Raw genomic sequence first — 23574 nt, 5'->3', positions numbered from 1 at the left:
GAATCGCTATAACGGCAAAAGAACTCTCTGTCTTGTGGGTGGTTAAATTGTTATTACCTCGAATGATTTGGCTTGACCTGTTTTTACCCACAAGGTGTCTGCCTTGTGAGCTCATAAGGACAGCCATCGTGTGTTGTTGCCTCGAGATGCTGTGGGTAAGCCTCAGCTAGTACACCGGGCTTATGTCCTTCTGAAACACGGAACGGTTTTGATTAGCAAAATAGTGGCCTTGAGAGTCTGGTATATCACATACTTACTCTTTTTGTATACCGAAGTGTTGTTTTCTCCGCGTTTAAAGATATTCTCTCGAAGGTGCCTTCCAGAGCTTGTAGACTAAGCATCCTTAACCACAAATTCAATAAGAGGCGCACATGAGTACTGGAAGACACACGGGAAAATTTGTAGATAATGAAAATTCAAAGGACTGAGATGACTCTGGTCTTGTGGTCTCGAGATCAGGCTAGTCTAGGGACAAGGAAAATTGGCAGAATTAAAGTCGATACCCCAGTTATTGATAAGGCCAGATCGAAAGTCTAGCATTAAGTAGTAGTACAGTAATTATTATTAACAATTGTAAGCTACACATATGCACTTTCTAATTGACGTTTCATCCGTTATTTATATGAGTAACCAGGCTCGGAGACCAAAGTGGCTAGGAACAAGCAGATATCAGATTAAGATATTGATATTCTAGAAGACATCCGATCGAATGCAGACATCTAACTAGATGTACCTAGACTCTCGGGGTGGTACTTTCTATCAATTAAAGGAAATACCGATGTTTGGAAGTCTTGTTTGGAAGCCAGCCTTTGATGGAATAAAAAAGCAGTATGATATTTAAAACTCCTTTTCGCCCCCATGGCTAGCATTGATACAAAGGGCCGATTGGCTCACTAAGCCACGCCATCTTTATACCATTATATAACCTTACTCACGAATCCAAAATGAAATCCTTAAAGGTAAAGTAGAAAATAAAAATTTGTTTCATTACATTCATATACGCCGACCAGGTGCAATAACTAAAAGAGAAGGAAAGAACAGTTTAAATTTAGACTTCAGTTTTGGATAACTCGGATGACTTTTCGTTATCGAATGATTTGGCTTGGAGGGATTGATCTACCAGAGCTGCAGCACCGGTGATTTGGTAACCTGAAGTTAAGGGTGGTAATTAGTTTCACATCAGCCAGAAAATAGAGAGGGATCTATGTACCTTTGAATTTCCTCGACGGTACTCCCTTTTGGAATAACTCATCACTAAAAGATTATGGAAATTAGTAAAATCCCAATTAAAATAGAATAGAGTTATTGGACTAACAGTTCTTCCAACGCCCTTCCACTTGTCTCGGGAACAAAGATATATGTATAAACACCCCCTGCAGCGACGAAGCAGGCAAAAATGAACCCGACTTTGGGTCCCAGGCCAGCCTGGTCTTCATTTGTCAAGTAGGGAAGGGTAAATGTCACGACCCATGAGGCCAGGATATTGGATGCGCTACCAAGCGCTTGCGTTTTCTCACGAATGGTATTTGTGCTGACTTCCGACGTTATGACCCACGCTCTATGAAATTTATACCATTAGTGAATCTGTGAAAGGTGATGCAAGGGAGTGGTGCGTACAATGGACCCCAGGAAGCCGCAAATCCAAAAACATAGATCAGTACAAATGCCACAATGGCTTTCTTGGCCTTCATATCCCCCTCCTCAGCCTTCAAACCCGATACACCCACAGAAAGCTGCCCGATAAACATAATTACCGAACCTACCAGTAAGAGGGGTCTTCTTCCTAGGCGGTCAACAAGGAAGAAGGAGACGACTGTCCCGATTAGGTTGACCAAGTTTGTCATTATCATTATTATGAAGGGGCCTCCAACACCGACTTGAGAGAAGAAAACTGTGCCATAGTTGAAAATGAAGGAGACACCGGTAAATTGTTGCATAACTTGGATGAGGATGGCGAGGAGGGTTCTTCTCTGATCTATAGTTAATATGATATTCGGTAAGAAAACAGAGGTATGGATAGACATACGAGATTTGTACCACGGAAACAATCAGCCCACGTAGAAGACTTATTGAGTTCTTCCTGCTCGGTTATAGTGGCCTTGAGGAATGCAATCTCGCTTTCAACTGAGAAGTCGACGTCATCTTTGTGAAGTAAATTTAAACTCTTTCTCGCCTCCTCTTCTCGCCCCTTCTTCATTAACCAACCTATATATACTCATATCAGTGATGTATTCTTCACACTAGCCATATTGAGGGATGCTTACGTGGAGATTCAGGGAGGAACGGAAGCCCAGGAATAATCAAAACCGGGAGTATCAGTAGCAGGCCGATTGGAATCCGATATGATGCGTCGCTTTTAATGTGTTGTGTGAAGTTGTTAACAATCGAAATCACGAAGCTTCCGAGGACAATGTTTAATTGGTAGAGCGTAATCATTGTACCCCTGATTTTACGCGGGGAGCATTCGGCTATGGTTCATTGAGTATTTGGTCTTGAGGCGCACACATTAAGCTAGTAGGTGGGGTTTACCTTGATAGACGGGTACAAAGATTGTCGCAAAACCGATTGATATATCTGTTATCCCCATAAATTAGTACAAATCTTTTTTAACATCCCAAAACCGTACTAGAATACTCACAATTAAAAAATCTCCCCGCTACAAATAAAGCTTCGTTCTTGGCCACAATTTGCATGACAACACCTACAATACTTACTACACACATCACAAACAGCCCCCACCTTCTTCCAAAGTGATCTCCAATATAACCTCCCACCATTGCCGCTCCGAACTGTCCCACATAGGGAAACGAAGTGATGAAGGACTGCTGGCTAGCAGAGATGTAATGCTTATTATTCACAGAATCGTATCTTCCAAAGTCCTCGATGAAGTTTGGCATGGCGAGGACCCCCGAGAGGTATCCTCCATCCATGCCAAAAATCAGCGCTCCCAGGGAGACGAAAACGCATAAAGCAATGACTATTATCCTTGCCATTTTGGGCCTGGTGTGAATATTGAACCAGGCGGCCTTATTATTAGAGGCTGGGCTTAGTTAGTCCTTGGGATAGTTGAAGAAATCCGGGGGAGTGGAATGGTAAACAACTGATAAGGGTCTTGCAGGGGTTGAATGGAGTTTAAAAGGGAACTCTGGGGAAGAAGAAGGCCTGTCCAGTCAACCGTTTTATAGAGTAACTCTTCGGCAACCCCATGGGGAAAAGAAAAGAGGAGGAACGGCGGTTTCTACATCCCGTTACATCGCGTGCGTACATCCATCCTCGCTTAAGCAGGTCGACCTTGGCAGTAACTGCCGGACCCCGAGATGCCGGTATTATTCCCAGAGATATATGTAGTTCAACTGTAAAGTAGGCGTGTGCACAAAAAACAGTGTCTTTGATCAATACACACACTTAAGAGAATAAATCTGCACAGAGTCATCTTTGTGGCGAATAAGCTGAGATATTAAAAAGGATATACAATCGATATCCAGATGGTTGAACAGGTTGTATTACCTACTATATACCATGGTCCTGCATGATCTTACACTTCCAATTGTAAGTGCACATTTGATTACTCCATCAATCACTGCTATCCATCCCCGTGGGGAAACCTCGGGGTATTTTTATGCAGGAGATATCAATCGCAGAACTCGGAAGCCGGGTCTCGCTCATATAGGAGGCTGTATAAAATATAGAGTACCTACATGTACTCTATGTACCAGGTACTATGTATGTATGTACCTTTAAATACCCACATATGTTCCTGGACTCAATACATGTAGTTACAAGATATATGGATATTGTGTCATATCAAGCCCTCGCTGTTTGTGAAATCTGCGCGGTAGTGTTGTGTGCATCTTATCACCACTATAGGTACATGTAGGGTTAAAATCTCAGCTGAAATAATAATACGAAGTCCACGTATGCGTGTACCACGGTGAAACTTGGCTGCTTCTTTCTCAGACAAACAGGCAGAAAATTTAGGTCAAAGTTCAAGACTATATATTATTTTCATCGCGAGTTATATATATATCACAGCCATTTCTAGCTCTTGGGGTCTCATAATATGATATCAACATTCGAATCGTTCCTGGATTCATGATTATGAAGCTAGAACGTTGAGCATGTGGGATCGGTCGAGGGAATAAGAGTTATATTGGCTCTTTTTTTTCCTTTTTCTCTATTTTACAAGGTTTCGATTTCCCCGCATTACTTTATCGCCAACCTAGCGGGTTGGTCCCAAGAACTCAATTCTTAGTATTCGTTAAGCCCTTGATTTTTAACACACCCCTGGAAGCCTACATTCCAAGGCGGTTTACACACATAAAGTAGCCCTCATGTCATCTGGACGCAGCCACGATCGCTTGAATAGGTTGGGGTTGGAGAACTTACGGCCCTAGTTAGGGGTGTCCCAAGTGGATATTTCCCCTGTAGATCATATTATACAAATCCAAAACCATTAACAAAACATTACACAAGACTTATCTTTGACTAACGCATTCGGGATCAAGACAAGCATGCGTAGATAAAGATGTAGGTACATATGTTCTACCTACTTACCTGGTAAAACAGCTGGTGAGGTGATTAAAAACTGTAAAGAAAATGTGCCTCAAGTAGTGTGAATAATCCCTGTATGTCATATCACCCACCTACCAACCTAAATGTCCCCTTTACAGACGCAAGTTTCATGCACGAAATCCCTGCGGTAAATTATGTCGCGGCTGGTCTCTGACCATACCTATGCCCTTGTGGAATGCATATGAATCACGAACTATCACTCAGCTGCAAACCCAGATATCTTGAGGCGTTCCACTCGCTGATTCCGACCGCCGACCATCCACCATCCATAGTACTATCTTGAGATCCAAACCACGTGAAAACATAAATTTCTTTCACCGTGGCGTCGATACCCTTGCTGAGAATCTCTATTCATTTCTAATTAGTAAATGGTATTTAAAACAAATACCTCCAATTAGCTAGATAGCAAGTAGCCAAAGCTTTGATAATGACATATCCTTTCTGCGATGTGTGTACGCGGCGTAAAGTACGGAGTTACTCTAATTGTTAAAAATATTAATCTTGATGACAATCGAGGAAATACCTGCACGCCACTCTGAGACAATCCCGATTTATTCCCTTTGAGGGATATACGCTTGGAAACCTTTTTGTTCATCTCAACCAGAAGACAATTGTAGCGGTCAAAACTCATCTCGAAGTGCGTAGATCGCACTAATGTACGTACACGTCGGATATTGAGATGCCGTGTATCCATCCAGGTTCATGTTAGCCACCAGTACGGCCGATCCAAGAGACATTATCTTTTGATATTTACTCTCTTAAATGATACTTTTCTGAATGGGTAAAACCACTGAGTCTAGTTCAGTCTTCGTGCATTAACCGCCTCTTGGACGTGTGCGGGGTAGTTGACCCAAAACACAAGTAAAATCATTAAAAGGTTCCAGAGCTGGATCGAGTGGCGGCACGTGTTTCAGGGATTGTTGTGTAATATATATCCCGTGGTAGTATTCTTTCACAAGCAAGGGAGCAAGCTAGGTAGGTCGTAGATGATTGCCAAAATTAAGATCCACTGGATCAGCCAAAGGTTTCGAGTCTGGGTGTAACCCCTGAATAAGGGAAATCGTCCAATACCAGCATTCGTGTGATAAACTCATCAAACTCCAGCCCAGTAGCCACTGGGGTTTGGTTGCACAAAGCACGAATAGATACATGTACGCTTATGTGCTCCCTCTTTAATCCGCGCCTGAAATCTTTGTTAGCTCAGAAAAATGAAGTGCGAAGGCGGATTTTTTAAGGCTTAACCTTCTAAGAATAAACCATATTCCGTCGAAAGAACATTAAATTTGTCGGTCTCTAGATAGAGACTTTCATTAACATATAGAAGGACCACAAACGACGTCCTTATATCCTTCGAATCCCGCCTCAATAAGGTCCGGATCCCATGGTCAGAAAGCTTGGGTGAGAAGATGGGTTCCGGAGCCTAGAGGTGGGAAATAACAGCTGATCGTGTCATCTTTAGAAACATTTAAAAATGTTCTTTGATTTGATGTTTGAGTGCTTGCGGCGGAGCTAGATGAAATTGTAGGGCGCTTCTTAAACTACTGGTGAGCGTATATCGTGGGCCGGAGATGTGTGCGTAGCTTGAGATTCAATACTGATATTTTTACTCCATGCGAACTTTGAATAACAGCTAACGTTATAACGTCATTTGTACTCTACATAGATCAAGATCGATCATAATGAATCACTCGCAACCACTTCTGCATTTAAGCTTCTAAACTAGCTATAGAACTAGGAGATCGAACAGAGAAGGGATCCCGTATGTATATCGTATACCTTCTATTATACATGTATAAGGAAATCATATACCTGAGTATTAACACATGAAGTGAGAATATATCGACCGATTGACAACTGTTTTAACTTGATTAAATTCAATCTTAAGCTGATGAGTTGATGCTGTTACCGCCCCTGCTTTGCCCGGCTAAATGAAGAATTCTATGATAGGAGAGGTATATATATGTAGTTATATGTACTTGTAATTAGGTACGAGGGCTCTATTTCGGTTGGTCAAATTAGTTAACTTGACATGACTAGTACCGCCTCGGTTTTGTTTGTTTGCAATTGACTGATCGGTCAGTGACTACATGTAATTTCCGGCAACAATTTATCTACACATATTTACTAATCTATAATCTAGGCCTTCAAGCTTAAGTCAGGTTAGTAGGCCAGGCTGATAGCTATCAGAAAATCAAGGCCGAGGTAGTACTCATAAACAGATACATTGATCGCTTGTGATGAATGGCCGTCGTTGCGTTGCTGGAGCTACATGTAGTTAGGGCTTCTAGCTATCGTGATCATGATCCCTCATTTCGCTTAGAGCAAATCGGTATATTGTACCTGGTTTTGACCAATCCACGACCCTTGTACTAGAACGGAACTTGCCATAACAGACTTTTTATGCAAAAGGTTGCCTCGAACCAGGCATGGACGAGAATATTCAACTTGATGTTTGAGGAGAATCATGGACTAGCGCATACATATATGGTAAGTGTAGTACTATATTATTATCAGATTGGAGGATGGAGTACATTCCATTTAATCTCACATGAAGTGGCTTTTGAAAATCCCCAGATATTGATACTCACATGATGTACGCGGGGCGTTGCAGGTACATACAGTACATGTAGTTGTATTCTCTACATAAGGCGCAAAGATAGATCATGCGCATTTATTTAACCCCCTCATTATTTATTTGCCTGAGTAGATCTAAACACCCAAATGCCAACTCCGGCCAAAAGCCGGGAATTAAAGCTACAAGTATTACCGATTTGATGGCAATACTACATGTACGATCTAAGACATCAATGCCTAGGACCTGGGACATATCTACTGTACTAGCGCTAGCTAGCTAGATACTTACACTTAGGAGGTAGATTTATTGGTAAGTTGCTTCGGTCTATGGGCATAAATACTTTATATTGTCATATGTAGATGTTACTCGGAAATCGTATCCGTCACCATCAGATAGATAGATGTAGTAGTGTTAATACCCCTCTCCTAGATACATGTGAAATATGTATCTAGGTCGAAGTCGGAGTTAACAATAGCCGCGAATATTACACCGCAACGTACTTGTACTGTCTGGATCTGTGTTCCGGAGAACCAGTAAATTGATGATCAACTGACCAGCTTAATGACGTGCCTTCGCTTATTGCAACATCTGCTTATGCATCATGCCTACAGATACATATTGAGGCTATTGATATATTAATACAGGTATACATTACGTATTGGGCTCAAAGGATAGGCTTTATACTGTTTTTCAGAGCCACGGGGTGTTGATAGATAAGGTACGGTTCTTAGACTAGCAATTAAAATAATCTGAGATTAGCTGGCTCTCTATGCTCTTTTCCGTCAATGTATCCTAAACAATAGTTCTAGAAACTCAAACCGTGGGCCTAAATAAGAGGAAAGTAGACGACTTTACGGGGGTGTGGTCAATACGGGGGTATGGTCAATTCCAAGATTTTGTATGGGAACCAAAAGAGGTAGTCGATCAACTCCCTGCGTATCATACATCACTCCGGCGTATATTTGAGATTGACCGTACCCCCGTGTTGACCGTACCCCCGTGTTGACCGTACCCCCGTGAAAGCGTCTAAGTGTCACATATAGCTGGTTACGTTATGTAGGCCAATGATAGTATTTACATTATTTTGTCAGTAAACTAGTGATCGAGCAACTGATATCCGTCTATCCGAGAATCTCCTCCATCCTCCATACTAATTCCCAACCGACACCACTTTCCTCTAACAACCTCAGTTTATCCAAAACGTTTCTTTCTACTGTATCCTCCCATGTTTTACCACCTCCCCATCTTTCTAATCTTAACAATCCCAATACACATATCCACCTAGCCCATTTCAACCCCTTCACCCTTCCAAAAACTCCCTCAAACCCTCCCTTCACTGCCTTCGCCAGCCATACTTCTGCATCCCTGGGAACCGCATCTCCTTCTGGGGACAGCACGAATAGCGCCACAACAGCACCATGAAATACGTCTATTACTGCTTCTATTAATCCTCCTATCCCGATGACAGAGGAAAGATAGATGGTCTGCCAAGTTTGTAAAGAATTGTATGGCGTGGTCCCTGGTACCCTCTGCGAGAACGAAGAAGGTCTTATTTTGAAACGTAAAACTTCCGACAAAGAAGTGAGAGATGCGAAGAAGTTAGGAGCGTGCGGAGGAAGTGGCACAGGTACATTGAAATCGCGATAATTGATTAGGAGAGGAATCCCTGAGTAGAGGTAGAGCCATATATCAAGTGTAACAATGGTCCACCACAGGTACTGGATATATGCTGAGTCTTCGGCGTCGTCGGTGGTGCTATTATTGCTAGAAATTTCAGGTTGTTGGATATTCCACCCTAAAGAGCATGCCATTCGGACTGCCTGTGCGCTTGACTCAATTTTTATCCTCCCTGAAACTCATATAAAATAAAAGACAACATACGGTCATAAACTTTAGCCCGTACCCCTTATCTTCTACCACAACTGCCAATAATACCAGCGCCTGTACATTTTGGACTGTGGGGGTCTTGAGCGGTGATTTACTCAGCATATAAGCCTCTAATGATGCCTTCAACTTCTCCACAGCACCGTCCGATGCAGTTTCTGTGCATAACGTTCCTAAGAGCCGTGCACAGCAGTGTAGCAATATCGAGGAGTCGTGGGTTAGATCTCGAGGTGATATTATTGGTAAATTCGTTGTTATGAAGGTTTTGAATCTTGTTTAATTAGCTAAGTTGTTCTTGGTTTCGAGGAGATATTACTGTAGCTACTTTTCGATAGGGTCGGTGTAAGCTTCTGCCGATGAAGGGGAGCTGCAGTGGTTTAGTAAGCTCCAAGCTAATTATTGGACGGTAGATTTTACTAACCCTTCTGTAGTAGCGGACTCCCGGGATGGAGAGTTGTGATCCAGGTTACTAGAGAATATTGCGTTAGGGCCAAGAAAAACTAAGGTGACACTCCACTCTACGGGTTCACCCCACTCCCTTCCCCGGAGCCGGAGCGGAACATTGGTGTCAAAGCAACTGCTTAGGGCGAAAAGAAGAAAGAAAAATGTCACCCTTTCAGAGGTATCCTCTTCCCTCTGGTCTCTCCGATGGGTAGGATAAATGTGCATTCTAGATTCAAACGTCTACAGCGTTCACATATGCTTTCGTCTGGACTTGTGGATGCTGTATTTGAATTTTGAATATCGCATCTTAACAATAATTAGATGACGGATCATGATGAGCGCATGCAGAATTGATGGATTTTAACAAGGAGGAAAGTCATCAACATGATATACCTTGAACGAACTCGTCGACACTGGTCACATGCGCGGGCTGTTTTAAGTCTTTTGATTCGATTCTGCTCCACTTGATCCGCATGGTCCGCCATAACAGTTGATGATTACTGAAAAGTCGTCTTTTTGAAAGGACAGTGAAGAGAGGGGTAGAAGATGGCCGATGATGATGATGACGGCAAAGCTCGAGTATTAATTGAGGTTTTAGAGGATGAGAATGAGGAGGAGGGTTTTCATCCGTGATGCCTTCATTGGTTTACTAGTATACGTTACGTTACACCGATAAGTCGCCGATTTAGCTTGTGGGAAGCATAATTCGCTATCCTCATATGTATGTGCTCTATACCCACCACAGCCAGAAAACGGGTATGATGCTTATGTGGTGAAGTGGGAATAATCCGGTTCCGTGCCTGCACATATACATGTAGGGTTTCGCATGTTCATGTAGGTACATCTTTACATATTCCCCTCATTTCATCGTTCATCCCCGTCGGATATCATAGTGGATGGGTGGACGCACACTTCATCCTTCGCCCCAGGGACTCCGTGATATCAGTAGAGCACTACTGGGTAACGAATGTCCCCTGAAACATGATCCCTGTACCTGTTTCTCCCCGCATTTCCGTGAAAATGGAAGGTGGGACAACCAGTGCATACACAGGATAGCGCCGTCTCGGTCTGGGCACACGCATCGCTTGTAAAAGGGAAAAGGAAAGAAAAAAAAACCGAGAGATTAAATTGAAGTATGCATACATAATACATACATGGCAAGTACCGCACGGAATCCGATTGTCTACATGTACGTATCTTATGTGTGCCTTTCGCTCTTGTTCACCGCCGCAGGCAGGTAATGTAGACAGACGGCAACATTTGGACACCATACACCCAACAACCTTTTTCACTCTCAGCAGCCATGGTCTACCATAAACCCCGAAAATCTTGCCTCGACTGTCGTCGCAGGCATCTTAAATGTTCCCTTCCGGACGGTGTAGGCGGATCTGCAAGCTGCGTGTGGTGTCAGGAGCATGGGCTAGAATGTGTGAAAGATTGGGAATCCTCCGACTCAAATAACCTTCGTTCACAAGCCCCGAAAGATGGGTGAGTGTGATACACTGCGTATTTGGCATCTAAGGTGAACAAGTATTAACCTGGAATTCCTAGGGCAATTATTCTCAACGGCTCTAACTCGGCGTTTGGTGGCTTCCAGTTTTCCAAGGCCAGCCTTCTCCCGAATGATGGGCCGAGTGCAACTCGCGTTCTACGTTTGCGGCAAGAAGTGGCTTCGCAACATAAGTCTTCGACTTCGCCCTGGATAGGCGGCGATACTGATGCCGACCAAGAATTAAGGCTTGATAAGCCTGTTATTCAATATCTCAAAAATCTGTAATACCATCTTCTAACACGGAAGTCTACTACCAGCTAATCAATACATATGATGTAAAGATTCTTTTCCAACGTCCACCCCTATATACCAATCATAGGGATATCATACTTCGAGTCAATAAAACCGACCCAGTTACTTCTCTCGGCAATGTACGGTGTAGCAGCTCGACTACCGGGTGCAATAGTCTCCACGCGTGATTTCTTACACATCAAGCGTGTTCTGGAGTACCAACTCAAGAACTATATGAGCAAATATGAACCATCGATACAAACACTCCAAGCGCTAACGTTAATACATTTGACTCTTGAGCTTCAGTGTGAGGGTCTCGAGGGAGTTGAGACATGGCCCCTTAGGCTTGCTGCTGTAGGTTACCATACTCATATATGACTTATATAGGGATATATATCGGTTCTGATAGGGATTATAGGCAGTTAGGATGGCTTTTGAACTCCGTTTACACCGGAAAGAAACATATGCTCACGAACACCCTCTCATGCAAGAAATGAAACGCCGCCTTTTCTGGGCCATCTTTGCCAAGGACCGTTGGACCAGTACCGGAAAAGGCTACCCCCTCATGATCGATATGTCTGATATCAATGTCGACTTCCCCTCTCCTCATGACATTGATAATCCCACCGCCCCACCTCACGAATACTTCGTCGAGCTCATCCAGCAAGCAATTACCCTAGGTCGTATACACCCCGTCTGCTTTCGCGCGGACCGTTTCGCACATGTCACACCCGCACAATTCCGTCTCGTTGAACAAGAGGTCGTTCATTTGGGTCAGCGAATTAGAGCTAACTCTCACATATGGTCGCCCATCACCTTAGCACATCTTGAAATCAATTACGCTACTATAAAGCTACTTTTTACGGGCCATTTTTCAAACCTACAACTGATGCTGAGGCTGCGCTTTTCTCAGAGTTAATCCCAAATGCATCGGATATGAGAGTCTTACTTGCCAACGATTCTGTCAGGGCGCTGGGATACACGAGTAAGGAGTTATTGTTGACTGGTCCGAGTATCTGGGGGATAATGTTTTATGCTCAGGTCCGATGTTTCCTGGTGGCTTTGAGTATTAAGCATGACCCTATCACAGACTATGATGGCGAGCTGAGAAGTGCGGCGGGAAACGCAGTGGAAAAGGTGGGTGAGATCGCGAAGTTCATGTGTGAGGACAAAAAATGGTCTTTCATGATATTATCGGGAACCTTAGCGATTTTCACCAAGAGAGTTGCGGAGGATAAGGATGCTGTAAAGAAGTTGTCTGTCGGAGGAGAAGGAAAACCGGGGAGGAAGGGGAGTGGCGGAAGGAAGAGAAGGGCGGTGGATACAGGTGACGGCGGAGTAATTGATGGGAGAAAAAAGAGGGACATGGTGATACAGACCGCTGGATTGGGGTTCGTTACTGGTGTCCGTAGTGTAGACTCTGATTCGACGGTGGATTTCAAAGGTGAGACACCAACGCCAGTACAGATGGCTGGTAATGGGGATTTTGGAAATTGGGATTTGGGGAATGATTATAGTGAGGACATTGACTGGCAAGAATGGGATATGATGTTTTCTGGTATTGCTTAGTATGTATAATCTCCAGTGTGTATTTCGTTATTGTGGATGGAGTCATATTTTTGTTTGTATACTTTGGCGTTGGGTTTGTGGGCATTTATGTGGAAGCTCAATATTTGGAAATAATATCATATCCAAACTAGGTTATTTTTCATACATACATATACCAAAAGAGGGGGGGGGGGGGTGTAATAGGGAATTGTGCAAAACGTCCGAATTATTTACTCGCGTCTAGGATAAAGAACCAGAACATGCAAATGCCTAGGTTTGTATGGCAGCTCAGCGCCACTCCATACAAATAATCCCTGCTTTCTCACTTGCATGTTCTGGTTCTTTTTCCCTGGCGCGAGTAAATCGGAATCCTAACTATATCTCTTACGCTGTTAAGCTTTGCTAAGTATCGTGTCTTAATTCTGCGGCTTGCGCGTGATGTTGCCATGTCTCATGTTGGCAGAAGAACGGCTTAACGGATACCATAGCATACCGTAACCTGGCGGTATTCTGCCAGATAAGGTACTGAATCCACCCGCTTTTTCAGTACTATATTTAATAACCTTCGAAAACTACTAACTTCCAATCACATATATATGTAACAACCAAAACAAGTTCTTTGGGTTAACATAAATCTCTACTTCATCTACCATGGTCATCTGCGATGAGGGCCAGAATCAAAGAAAAGAAGCACCGCCTATGGTACGTGTATGCATCCCTATGTCTTCTGCATGCCGAATGGGTCTGAGAATGATAATAGCCCGAGTATGTATTAATATATCAAGCCCTGCTAGTGATGCATAAATCACATATGGTACTTATCTCACACGTGTGTTACGAGGAAACGAGTTTTTTTTCTCCCCCCTGTTTTCTCCCCCCTGAGTCTCCGGTTCTTCTCCACCCCGCCCCCACTCCCGCCCCGGACATAAACCCGCTTTCTTTTCCCGTTCCGTTGCACAAAACATTCCTCATTTCCACGCGGAATCAGGACGTCGATCATGGAACTACTACGTGCATACGCCGGATATTTCCAGCGACCGGGGATTCCACCGATCTTTACGCAAAAACAAATACATTTCGTCGATACGAAAAAAAGGAAGAAAGGAAAAAAAATGTTCCATGTCTTGGCAGGTTCAAACAGGAATATCGTTCGTACCTCCGTTGGTGGTGATAAAAAGACGGGTATGTCCAAAGATGCGTTGATATCCTGATACATCCTGATACATCCTGATACCTACATGGTGACTAGCTTAGACGCGTACCCGTGTATTCCGCCAATAAAGATAATGGTAGGGTTCTTTATCCCGCAGCGACACTATTATGGATACCTTGTCAGTATTGTTTTCATCAATCGTATCATATCTAAGAGTAGAGTCAAAGCTTGGAATCAATATTAGCGTGGATGATTTGGCAGGCCAGGTGCCAGGCATATAATAAGTGAATACTTCTCCGCAGTTGAGACAGCGGCAAGGACTATCAATATGTAGGTACTGTTGATGTGCGCTTAACGAAGCTTCTAAGAACTTCTAGCTCTACCATTTGGACCACTCGAATACAAACGGCCCGAGCCCGGACTAACTATCACCTAAAAGAAGCCCGAACTAGGAGATATTACGTTCATGATTGATGATTTCAGGGGTGATAATAACCTCCACTAACACTAGTGCCCTGCATACACTTAAATACCCTCCTTCCAGGGCCAGGGTGAGTTATCTCAGGAGTACCGGCAACCAGGCTTACCGTCACTTAGCACCTTTACGAAGTAGAAGCAACCCTGAGGCTAGCAACACCCCCAGGGATCAACTGTCAGTACTCAAATTACCATGTTTGGTTTGGTAGCAGCTTGGTACATGTACTTTACTTACCCTACCGAGAGTGTCAAGTGTTAATGCTATTTTTGACTCAAAGCAACTCTAAAGTAATGTCAGCAGCTGGTTGCATGCGCGATGACGTCGCGTAAAACAAAGGGAAATACTTGGTTGACAGTTAAAGAGTACTCATCTGAAATAGCTACACACCTGCCTATTTCTACCTATTTCTACCTGCTTGAAAGCGAGACCGTCCCTTACATTCTCCGTCTCTAGTTTACTTGAGTATTTAGTCCTTTCTCAGCAACCAGACTCCTCCTCTCCCCAATACGAAAACAACTCAGAAATGACCACTACAATCTCACCTCTACTCGAAATCCCTACTGTCGCAGCTCTTCAGCTGGTCTCATCCTTGCGCATACCACTCGCCTCTGGTACTTTGACCCTCACACATCCACCCTCCACCTCCGCCTTGAATGAACCGCACACGAATACCGCCACCACCGATACTACTACGATCAATGAGCCCGTTCTTCTCTTGACAATTGATAAGATAACTATCCCTTTGCCTCCTACCACTGTCGCTGTTAGTACGACGGACCATTCCCAATACCTCCTCGCCACACCACTCTCCAGCTCTGACACAGGATTTATCCACCTTACTCTCCCTTCTCTACCTACTCTTTCGCCACTAGGGATCAAGCTCTCATCTTTGCTTCTCTCTCACGGATTTCTCAAAAACTCACAGGTTGAGGACGAGGATGATCTTGTTTCTGCGCTTCAGATCGCGCTCGGTGGAGGGGTGGGCGAGAAACAGGAAGAGGTGAAATTCTCGGAAACTACAAAAAGTATAGCGAGCGGGGCTGTAGAAGGCAGTGCAAAGCTTGCAGAAATTTCGGGAATTGTTGCCAGCGCAGTAAGTAATGCGACATTTGAGGCTGGGAGGTGGGTTGGCGAGAAGATTGGCATGGCAACTGGAGGTATCGACGCAGGGAGTGGAGAAAAGGGAGAGAAAGGGCCAGTGAGAAAGGTTGTGGATGAAGGGATGGAAGCCACTGCGAATACAGCTGGAAAGGTTGGAAACAGGTAAGTCTAACATCTTGGATAAATAAGGTCAGTCAGTGCTAACGAGGTGTAAATAGCATTGCGAATACATCAGCCGCAATCGGAGATAGTATTTCCAAAAGCGCAGAAGATAGATATGGGGGGGAAGCCAAAGAATTAGTTGAACAGTCAAGAGAGACTGTGGGAAATGTAGGGAAGGTTGCAGTGGACGCAGTTTTGGGAACAAGTGTAGTTTGGCAAGCAGGAGAGGCAGCGGTTGGGGCCGCGAAGGCGGGACAAGTGAAAGATAAAGAGTCAGATAAAAAGTCGGAGAAGGAGGATGTGAAAGATGATATGGAAGATGTGAAGATTTAGGTTAGTACAGGAATACATGCAGGTCATGTATATATGTATTTTATAGTTTTAGAAAATCATTTTAAAAATTCATAGATTGCTATAATCTCGTTCCATGATCTATACTGCTATTTCCAAGTCTTTCTATGTCGTCTAACCATCATGTATTGCTTCTACGAATTGCCAAAGCCCTCCGGAAATGATATTAATGCCATGTTTATTAATCATTGGTTAAGACCAAGCTTGGGTTAGTCGGAATGATATATGCCCGGGTACCTGTACTGGTACACGGGCTCTAGGAGGTTAACGACAGGCGATAATCACTTTAAAAACCTCAAATTTCTTATTCTAGACTGCATACGTGCCTTTGGAGTAAGAAGAATAGTGATCCGGGGGTAACAGGCCCGGATGCACCCCTACTGCTAATTCTCGATCGCGAATGATCCACTATCCCCGTGTTTGTATGAACCAAGGCGAATTGGCGTATCAAACTTCACGGATTCGTGCAGATCCGCACTTTTTCTCACCCGGAATTAAGATTTAACGAAGCGGGGATATATAGTGGGTTTCTCGCGAGTCGCAAATTATCCGGAACTGCATGGCAAACCGGTTTAATAAAGAAGAATTCGGCCCATATATATATATATGCCATGCCACAATATAAATCATATACATGCATGTAACTGCATGACCTCAGCACCTTTTTAAGAGAGTGAACGAAAAAGATGGCAGACGTGATTACTATCCCCAAAGTCCAAGCTGCAAGATCCGAATCGAACCTCTCACAACCTATGGGAGATTCAATTGATCAACCACTAAGGTGAGGTGATAGCTTTTGTTCAGGGTTAGGTGTATAGTGCTATGCCAGTACATGTAGTGTTGGGTAACCTTGGCGGATTAAATGAAGGCTCGAGGACGAGGCTAACGTATCTCTACTCTAGGACGCTAACATTGTTTGCTCATGTTAAGAAGGCAGAAAAAATCTACATGTACTCGTACCAAAAAAAACTACCTACGAGAAAAGAAACCCTAACCCACTACCGAATGCCCCCCGTCCCCGAAAATGGAAACGGGGAAACCGGTATAAGATTCATGTTCATATTCAAAAAGTTTGAATCAGGATGGCAGTCGGCTGGCAACTATCCGGCCCGAAAGCCTAACAACACTGGGGTTTAAAGAGGCGCTAGAAGTGGCCATGGGAGTAAGCTTCGAATTTATAATAATTAGAGCCTAAGAAGACGAGAATAGTTTTGGCCGCTATCAAATCAGTTATTTGGGGCTTTGATTCTACATTTCGTAAGGAGAATTAAAACAGCTCTGGGTGAGTCACAAAAGAATCAAGACCTCCGCGGCTGACTGTAATTGCAACATAGAAATTGGCGAAGATCTATCTTTACTAGGTCGATAAGTTCAAACTTCAATCTTGAGACCGGTCATGAGAAGAAATTTGCGTAAAGTTTAAATTTATCGGAGTCATGGCTCATGACGAAAGGACTGATATTCCGCTACACAGATATATAGAAAGGAAAGACTAGACACCAAAAGAAAAGAAAAGGTTAAAAATAAAGAAACAAAACAAAACCACGAGATATCGAACGGGAACTTTGCTTGCTTTTCTCATATTTAAGTAAATGAGAGAAACTGAGGGCTTCTATCACTCAGTAGAAGGAGTCAGTCGTAGGTGGAGAAGACCAGTGCCTAAGCATCTGGTCAACAGCCTTTGACCATTCCTGGGTCAAGACCGAAGCCAACTGAGTGGCACTCGCTGGATCAGGAGTAGCATTACCCCACATTGCGGGCTCATATGCTGTCTTAGTAGCAAATTCTGCTACCATTTGTCTAAACACAGTAACCACTTCAATTAGTCCATTGTATGTGGTAGGTGTGAAAGGATGTATGCCATAATTGTTGGACTTACTCATTTCTCAATTTCGTAAGAATTAGCCAAGCAAAATTCCAACTCTTGCTGCTATCTGGATCGTTGTATACACTCCATTTAGCACTCTCCAGGAGTTCTGTACTGAATGGATATTGTCTCGTCAATCCTCTGAGCTCGCTGAGAAAGTTATTCGATGAGACATAGTGGTTCCAGGCTTCGGTCATGGGTGCATAATATGCCAACGGATTTACAGATGCGAGAACTTTTTCTATACGGCGGAGTTCCGTCAACGTGTTGACTCGATGGCTGCGGAGGGTGTGTAACATCTGATTGATCTCAGTCTGTGAATTTTAATTGTATTAGAGTAAATCCTTAGGTAGTGTAGAGATAGTTTAAAGAGAGTTGTCTTCAATCGAGATACTTACTTGGGAAATTTGACTAGAGCTATATGGAGCGCCAGAGGTAGATGCTGGGTATGAGTATTCACAGGTGTTGCTGGAGTAGTGGGCCATTTCTGCAGTATTATCTGAGGCAGCAATAATTTCGTTGAAAGATTCCGTTTGAGCTTCGAGAATTGGATGAATCTGTAGCTTTTGAGAAGGAGAGTGGGAAGTATCTGTGGGACCCCTTGATGATGGAAAAGAAGAAATTGAAGGAGGAGCAGAAGCCGAACGATTTTCTGAGTTGTCAATCGAGAGGTACTGAGCGTTGTTTGTTTCGTTTGATGCCATAGATTAGGGGGAAGAACGGTGGCTTTATAAAAGTAGGTAAAATTCAAATGTTTAATTTTAGGGCTGATATTCCAGCGCGGTACGATGAAACCAGTTGAATCGGCTTCTTTCGGAGACTGTAAAGATCTTCGATGCGTAGTATCCTCGGAGTTGTTTAGAGATTGCGGCACTGTGTTTGAATTAATCACGGGTAATCAATTGCAGGCTTGAATATTCAATCTCTCTCGGTGTTGGAGTATGCAACTGTCAGCGAATATCATGCACATTTTATACACAGGCCCATGAGGCTTGAACTGGTGAATACATCAATATTCTCTGGTCCTTTCTCCCGACTCTCCCCTCGACCTCCCCTCTTTTTGCCTAGATTTCAATGATCTCCGTGAAACATTATTCTAACCCTGTACCGCAGCCATTGCTTTTTTTCCTATGTTGGTCATTGCATGTCTAGCTAGAAATATGGTTTATGATGCAATACTAAAATTTAAAAGTCAGACGATTGGTGTTTATTATTCTGATGCTCAGATAATCTTGGTAAAGTAGCCAGAAAAAGTTGACCCGTAATTACTTAGATCAAGGTAAGCTCAAGGAGAATAAATCAAAGGCTGAGGGTAAGCACTATCCCATGACGAACGAATCTGCATCAGCAGTAGAGGTTAACTAGCCTGATCGTGTGTCGGGACGTGTGCCAAGATTTAGAAATGGATGCAGTGACGGCCTGGTATTCGGAAATAGACTGAAAAATCTAGAATCTAGTATTATATGAGTACTATGAAGTTGAGATGTTCTGTGGTTCGAGATGTCGCACCCTTAGTAACGCACTCGCATTTACTCTAGTACCTTCTTGTCGAAAAATAGAACCAAATAGGCCTTAATAAGGGCTATATTCTCTATTTGGTAAAGCTTATATGAGCTAAGTCCCCTAATAAACCCATATAAAGTAATTTATCCAACAAAGCATAGGGCGGTGCAAACCTGGGTTGATATTAGAAAGTGATGTTGTGATTGGACGATTCAACGTCGTCTGTGGCACAGCTACCCGGCCGGGCGTGCTCCCGCTGAGCCTCGTTTTCGTCAATGCCCTTCCCTCACTCCGATTCAGTGATCTCACCTAATACTCCACCGATCAATTGTGATACCATGGTCCGTGGGATTTTAATACCACATCCACAGGTAGGGAGATGCGCCTGTATCCAGCAGATCCCATGAAATGACTGCATGAGATCGATCTACCAAACTATCGGCTCTCGCTTGTCGGTTTGAGCCACATGTCAACTGGGTCCACACTTCACTCCCAGCTCCGCTCAGCTGTTTTCTTCACTTGCGGAGTACCCACCCGCCAGACCCTGTCACTCCTGCAAGAAAGGGGTACAATGGATAATAATCATTGCTTATGTAGCGGTGAAGACTCATTTTCCTTCTGACAAAGATGTCTACCTATGTACTTTGTTTTCTGCATAGTACGTATGGATGCAGCACATATGGATATCCCTAAGGTTCGTGCACCGGAAACAAACCACATGCATGGTTCTTGGGGCCGCCTTCGCCAATTAACGAATAAATTGCTTCATCACTCGATCGGGATTCACGTTTATTTTGACGTACATGCATACCGGCACGGTCACGAGCCATTTTCCTCACGCAAATACATCTATCCTTCAAAATTGTGTAAATTTCCCTGCATTTTACTCTTACCCTGATGTCTTCTTGCCGCATTATTAATTTATGATTATTCATCAATCTGTATAAGTTCATCGGTCGTCGCCACTTTTGTAACAGCACAGTTCAAGGTAGTGAAGTACGGCGCGCCAATAAAGACCATTCTTCACTCTCGATCAACTACCTCTGACAAGGGAGATATGGCACAGCATGTCAAACGCCGCATTCTTTGTCTTACAATTGGAGAACCATACCTATAGGCAAACGATCCACGTAACCTATTTGAACAACTTATGGAGCAAATTCTTTATACGTCATGTCGTTAGAGGCATTAGACAGCGGGGTAATGATTAGAGGGGCCCAGGCCTTCCGTACCCCGCTCATATCACTATAAGCACAATTAATAAGGTTTGGCATTACACGACATAGTCCTGATTGGCGCGTATTTAGCCTGCCGCTTTCTTCAAGTAAAGATATTATATAATAAACGCCTTAGACGACATGACGCAGAAGCCCTAAAGAAATCATTATCTCCATAGGAATACCTTGTGACTGGTCCTTCAGATACCAAATATCTCAAGACATTACCAAACTTCTTGGATTCAACCAATTGCTTCATGTGGATTACCACATTGCTTTGGCCCGACAATCTAACCGGCTAACCGGCCTTAATTCTTTGTGAAACCGATGCAAAACCTCATACTAGAAACTAAAGGTAACTCTATAGTAACATCCCCATTCGATTGTAGTTGAACTGCCGTATTACTCAGTTTAACCAGCAGTAAAAATTCACGTGTGCCCCTAAAGCTTAATTGTTCCCAAAACCTGGTCAAGGCATCAACACCATCTGGCCCATAGACATTTTGGCCACCCGGTCTTACTCACTCAAAAGCCTTATAATTAATTAAATGGTTACAAGGAGAAACATTTTTTGTCTTCGTAATACTTTCGAGACTAAATCTGTACCTATGTGCATAAGTGAGTGAAGACCAAGGTAAAATACGATCAGCAACCTGCACCTCTTCTGCTTGATAATACTGCATAAGACAAGAAGTTTATGTTTCTACCTTCAGAATTCAGAGGTGATTATCGGTATGCACGCGCGTATGCACGACGTGACAGAGGAAGTCTTAAATATGGCACAGCGCCTATACTCTAAGAACACCATGCGCGTGGTGATATGGTGAAAGGAACTTCTAGTATTTTACATGAGAATTTTTATGCCCCCAATTGGCTCAAGCCCTGCACGTTGGTGATAAAATAGGTACAAAGAATCTCACTTGATTCATTAAAGACACTAAGCTTGGTTTTGGTTCTTCCAGACCAAGAGATTCAGTGTATTTGGTATGCATTGTGTTTGTCAATTGATTCGTATGATTATCAGAATGGGGCCAATTCCAATTGAACCCAGACATCTAGCTATGGATTATAATTATATACGGTCCAGCTGTTGGTTGTGTTTATAGATGCGGCTACGTGCTTAAGATTAAGTGGACTCAGAATCCGGATTAAATCGAGATCAACTTGATCGAGACAATCATAAAACCATGAAATGGCTCGATACTACTTGGCTAATATCTATGCATCATGTATATATACGCAAAATCGATCAAAAAATATATAACATAAATGTATACTCAAATCAGGGAATGAATTAAACAAAAAAAATACTCAAATCCGGGTCGACCTAATACATGTACAAATCTTAGTCTAGCTGGATCTCCAGTGTGTGTAGCATTAATTACGGTAATAGATTCTTGAATTGAGCCTATATACTTGATGCTCACCAAAATTTATAAAATACATGTACGTATCTCAAGAGACTCTCTGGTTCATATAATCAATAAGTTTAAATCGATTTAATTCGCAATACATACCGTATTCTTCTCTGGGTTGTAGCACATATGATTCCGGGACTAGAACAAATTTACCTTCTGCTTAATGCCGGGCATCACAAGTCTTTCACTCTTCTTGTTTTCTGCCCACTTTTTCCATCCAAAATTATAGCCCGACATCAAAACGATAGCTTCCTTCGAATTTCACAGTCACAACACAGCCTATCACTCGGCTTACGCTAACCGCCCATTCTACTTTACAGAGTACATCAAACAGTGATCGGCGTGACTCTACAGCCTATGAAGCGCGTAAAGCTAGGCAGAGGGCGGTGCATAAAATGTGCTCCTAGCATTACCAGTCCCAGAGTTATAGCTCCCTTACCTGGAACTCACGGAGTCCGACTAGATAAGAGAAATTTTCCTTGGACTATTCGAGTACTTTCTTACCTAGTATGTCTTATACTCAAACTTGCAAAAGTGAGGGACTGGACTGACTCATTATAGCATAAGGTTCACTGCCTGACCGTGTTTCTGTCCGACTATTGGAAACATACGGTATGATGCGATCAATGCCGCTACAGGCCGACCAAAGTCCGGGGGCACGTTCGGCTATATATCAAACACACGTACAAACACATGAGATGTCATGTCATGTCAGAACTTTGTGTCGGGTTCTTGGTTACACTACAAGTAGTTGAGCCGCAATACAATTTTTGGACATAAAGTGGCTGTGCATGCATATAGGACGGAGGAGGCTCCGGGTCTCTTTAAGACCATTCGGAGTGCTGTAGGGGGTTGTAGCACAGATAGATACCGGTAGTGATGTTGACGTATCTCAGTTATGATATCCGGCACAGCGTTAAAGAATCGAATTAAGCGGCCCACCTGCCGAGCCTAGACCCTGCATAATAGGACAGAAGTTCAAATCCCACATCCATGGAATCAGTTTTCTCCTCCCGGGAACGTTCCTTGGCAAGGCATACTTACATATATATGTGGAGTATATACCTATTCGTATTTTTTTTGAGGGGCATTATTAACTGCACTCAAATAGTGGATCTGGCGCGCGCGCTTTGTATGGCATGCAATAACAATCACTTCTAAGAACGTCAGGAAATATATAGCAAGTACATATATGAAGATCTGCACCAAACATACATCTGCGGGGAAGATTAGCGCAATATATCAAGTATTGGGTAGAATACTCTATCTGGGAAAATTTCTACACCTGGTCCAAACATGAAGACACACTCCAAATAAGCGAGAGGGAGAATACTCGGCATCTTAACAAATCCTAGCTTGAGTTTCCGTCAGGCGATTTCCATGGGCCGTGCGGCGCAGCACGAGGCTCAACTGCATGCTGACCGAATGACATATTATGTGTCTACCTAGATTTCGGAGACATTCTATCGACATCAATTGTAACTAAGTTATGGGTTTATAAATAATTTTTTATTTTGT

General features: G+C 43.2%; 5 protein-coding genes across 5 annotated transcripts; 2 read left to right on the top strand and 3 right to left on the bottom strand.

The window, feature by feature from the left end:
* Positions 1 to 1048: 1048 nt before the first annotated feature.
* LAJ45_04042 (uncharacterized protein) lies at positions 1049 to 2993 on the bottom strand (the record flags this gene model as incomplete). Its single annotated transcript, XM_046113623.1, has 9 exons — positions 1049 to 1149; positions 1211 to 1254; positions 1316 to 1558; positions 1618 to 1685; positions 1764 to 1970; positions 2027 to 2205; positions 2265 to 2468; positions 2530 to 2574; positions 2639 to 2993. 9 exons carry the CDS (start codon positions 2991 to 2993, stop codon positions 1049 to 1051), a joined length of 1446 nt encoding a protein of 481 aa, XP_045973352.1.
* Positions 2994 to 8268: 5275 nt separating this feature from the next.
* Positions 8269 to 9960, bottom strand: LAJ45_04041 (uncharacterized protein; the record flags this gene model as incomplete). Its single annotated transcript, XM_046113622.1, has 6 exons — positions 8269 to 8967; positions 9029 to 9302; positions 9357 to 9398; positions 9453 to 9500; positions 9644 to 9781; positions 9869 to 9960. 6 exons carry the CDS (start codon positions 9958 to 9960, stop codon positions 8269 to 8271), a joined length of 1293 nt encoding a protein of 430 aa, XP_045973351.1.
* Positions 9961 to 10778: 818 nt separating this feature from the next.
* Positions 10779 to 12827, top strand: LAJ45_04040 (uncharacterized protein; the record flags this gene model as incomplete). Its single annotated transcript, XM_046113621.1, has 5 exons — positions 10779 to 10963; positions 11027 to 11248; positions 11309 to 11612; positions 11677 to 12031; positions 12172 to 12827. 5 exons carry the CDS (start codon positions 10779 to 10781, stop codon positions 12825 to 12827), a joined length of 1722 nt encoding a protein of 573 aa, XP_045973350.1.
* Positions 12828 to 14960: 2133 nt separating this feature from the next.
* Positions 14961 to 16033, top strand: LAJ45_04039 (uncharacterized protein; the record flags this gene model as incomplete). Its single annotated transcript, XM_046113620.1, has 2 exons — positions 14961 to 15700; positions 15757 to 16033. 2 exons carry the CDS (start codon positions 14961 to 14963, stop codon positions 16031 to 16033), a joined length of 1017 nt encoding a protein of 338 aa, XP_045973349.1.
* A 1637-nt stretch (positions 16034 to 17670) lies between these two features.
* On the bottom strand, positions 17671 to 18622 carry LAJ45_04038 (uncharacterized protein; the record flags this gene model as incomplete). The annotated part of the gene is made up of 3 exons (XM_046113619.1): positions 17671 to 17851; positions 17931 to 18232; positions 18317 to 18622. The coding sequence occupies 3 exons, from the start codon at positions 18620 to 18622 to the stop codon at positions 17671 to 17673; spliced, it is 789 nt and encodes a 262-aa protein (XP_045973348.1).
* Between the last annotated feature and the right edge of the window lie 4952 nt (positions 18623 to 23574).

The sequence above is a fragment of the Morchella importuna genome (assembly GCF_003444635.1).
Source record: "Morchella importuna strain M04M26 chromosome Unknown Morimp01GS009, whole genome shotgun sequence".
NCBI lineage: Eukaryota > Fungi > Ascomycota > Pezizomycetes > Pezizales > Morchellaceae > Morchella > Morchella importuna.
Note: the sequence above shows the minus strand (reverse complement) of the source record. Positions and strands in the feature narration are given on the sequence as shown.